Here is a 2,070-nt window from a genome sequence, read left to right on the forward strand (position 1 = left end):
CCCCAGGGGGTAAGTGGAGGGGCAATTAGTAGGGGCAGCTTGGTGGTTTTGTAGTATTTGGGGGGGGCATAAATGGGGGGCAAATTGGGACTGGTGAGGGGACAATGAGTAGGGGGCAATTTGAGGGTCCCTAGCGGGTATCTTGGGGGACAGCTCTAGGCCTATTAACAGGGGCAGTTTGAGGGTTGTGATGCATCTTGTGGGGCAATGAATAGGACTCTCCAGAGGGTATCTCGGGAGGATCAGTGAATAGAGGGCAATTTGGGGATATCTTGGGGGGGCAGTTAGGGGGCTATTAATGGCTTGATGATTATGGGGTATGTTGGGGGTGATGAGTAGGGGGCAGTTTGGGGGTCCCCAGGGGGATTTTTAGGGCAAGAAGGAGGGTATTAAAAGGGACAGTTTGGGGGTCCTGAGGCATGTAGGGGCCCCTAACTGTTCCCCTTCTCTCCCCGCAGGTGCAGTGCCCCCCCTGGTGGCCCTGGCTGTGGGCGGGGGGGCCAGCCCCTGCCTGCAGAGTGCAGAGCGGGCGCTGCGCTGCCTGGCTGACACTACACAGCACCGGGCAGCGCTGGTGCAGCAGGGTGCAGTGCACCCCGTGGCCTCGTGCCTGGGCGCCGGGGACCCTCCGTTGGTGGCGGCGGCGGTACGCGCCCTCCTGGAGCTGACCCGCGGCTGCAGCCGTGCATGCGCACAGCAGCTGAGCGCTGGTGGTGCTCTGCCACCCCTCGTTGCACTGGCATGCGCCGAGAAGAAGTCCCTCCAGGACGCAGCGCTGGGTGCCCTCGCCAACGCCTGTCTGCAGGGCTTGCTGGGCCCTGCTCTGGGCAGCGCCGGTGCTGTGGAGGCTGTGGTGAGCGCCGTGGCACAGCGCCGGCCCCCCCCCGCTGCCCTGGTGCGGGCGCTCTGCCTGCTGTGCCGTGAGGCTGTCAACCGGGCCCGGGTGCGGGCAGCTGGGGGGCTGGGGACCATGCTGGCGCTGCTGCGGGACCCGTGCCAGGCCTGGTGCCACGGCCGCGTGGTGGGCGCCCTGGTGGCCTTCTTCTATGACCACGAGGCAATGGAGGACCTGGAGGCCGGGGGGCTTGTGCCCCTGCTGGTGGCCATGGTGGCTGCCCAGGGCCGTGCTCCACCCGGGGATGCCAACTGTCGGCGGCAGAAGCGGGAGGAGGTGGAGGAGGAGCAGGATGAGGACGGGCCTGATGCTGCCTCTGCTGACTACCCCGAGGAGCCTGGGCGGGAGGCGGCTGCGGAGGGGGAGTCGCCCAGTTTCCAGAGCCTCAGGTGGGCAGGGCCCGGGCACCGGGGCTCTTTGGGGGGGACGGGGGGACTGGACGCGTGGGTTCCCTGGGGTGTGGGGGGAGGCCGGACATTTGGGTCCTCTGTGTGACCCTACCCCCCCCCCGCAGGTCATGGCTGCTGTCGGAGGGCGTCATCGCCAGCCCAGGGGACGTCTCCCCGCCGCAGTGGTCGCCTGACCGGTCCCTCAGCCCCGTCCTGGACCTCCCGGGGGTGGAGCCTGAGCTAGGCCCTGCCCCCCCAGCGCTGACATCAGCGAGAAACGCCTTGGAGATGACGTCGCCGGTGCTGGTGTTCCCACGGCCACGGCTGCCCTCTGACCTCTTGCTGGCCCCAGTGTCGTCACGGAAACGACTGTCCAGCCACCTGACATCACAGCAGCTGCCACCCGGTGACCTCACAGTAACGCCATCGTCATCATGGCAGCTGCCACCCAGTGATGCCACAGCGATGTCATCATCGTTGCAGCAAGCACCACCCAATGACCTCATGGTGATGTCATCATCACGGCAGCCACCACCCGACGACCTCACGGCAATGACATCACTACGGCAGCCCCCACCTGGTGATCTCACAGTGACTTTATCATCATCGCAGCAGTCCCCACCTGGAGACCTCACAGCAACATCATTGTCACAGCAGCTGTCGTCACCCATTGATCTCACAGCGACATCATCATCATCACAGCAGCCCCTTCCCAGTGACCTCACAGTGACATCATCGGCACAGCAGCCGCCCCCCAGTGACCTCATGGCAACGCCGTCGTTACGG

The 2,070-nt window shown here is 65.5% G+C and overlaps 1 protein-coding gene across 1 annotated transcript in view; it reads left to right on the forward strand.

Annotated features, from left to right (window-relative positions):
• Positions 1-2,070, forward strand: part of ARMC5 (armadillo repeat containing 5) — a gene marked incomplete at its 5' end in the record, with an annotated part of 8,362 nt that overhangs the window by 2,450 nt on the left and 3,842 nt on the right. The window contains 2 exons of the mRNA XM_025195244.1: positions 459-1,284; positions 1,410-2,067. Of these exons, the coding sequence (XP_025051029.1) occupies positions 459-1,284; positions 1,410-2,067 (1,484 nt within the window). The remainder of the gene's footprint in view (positions 1-458; positions 1,285-1,409; positions 2,068-2,070) is intronic.

The sequence above is a fragment of the Alligator sinensis genome, unplaced genomic scaffold (genome assembly GCF_000455745.1).
Source record: "Alligator sinensis unplaced genomic scaffold, ASM45574v1 scaffold1409_1, whole genome shotgun sequence".
Classification (NCBI taxonomy): domain Eukaryota; kingdom Metazoa; phylum Chordata; order Crocodylia; family Alligatoridae; genus Alligator; species Alligator sinensis.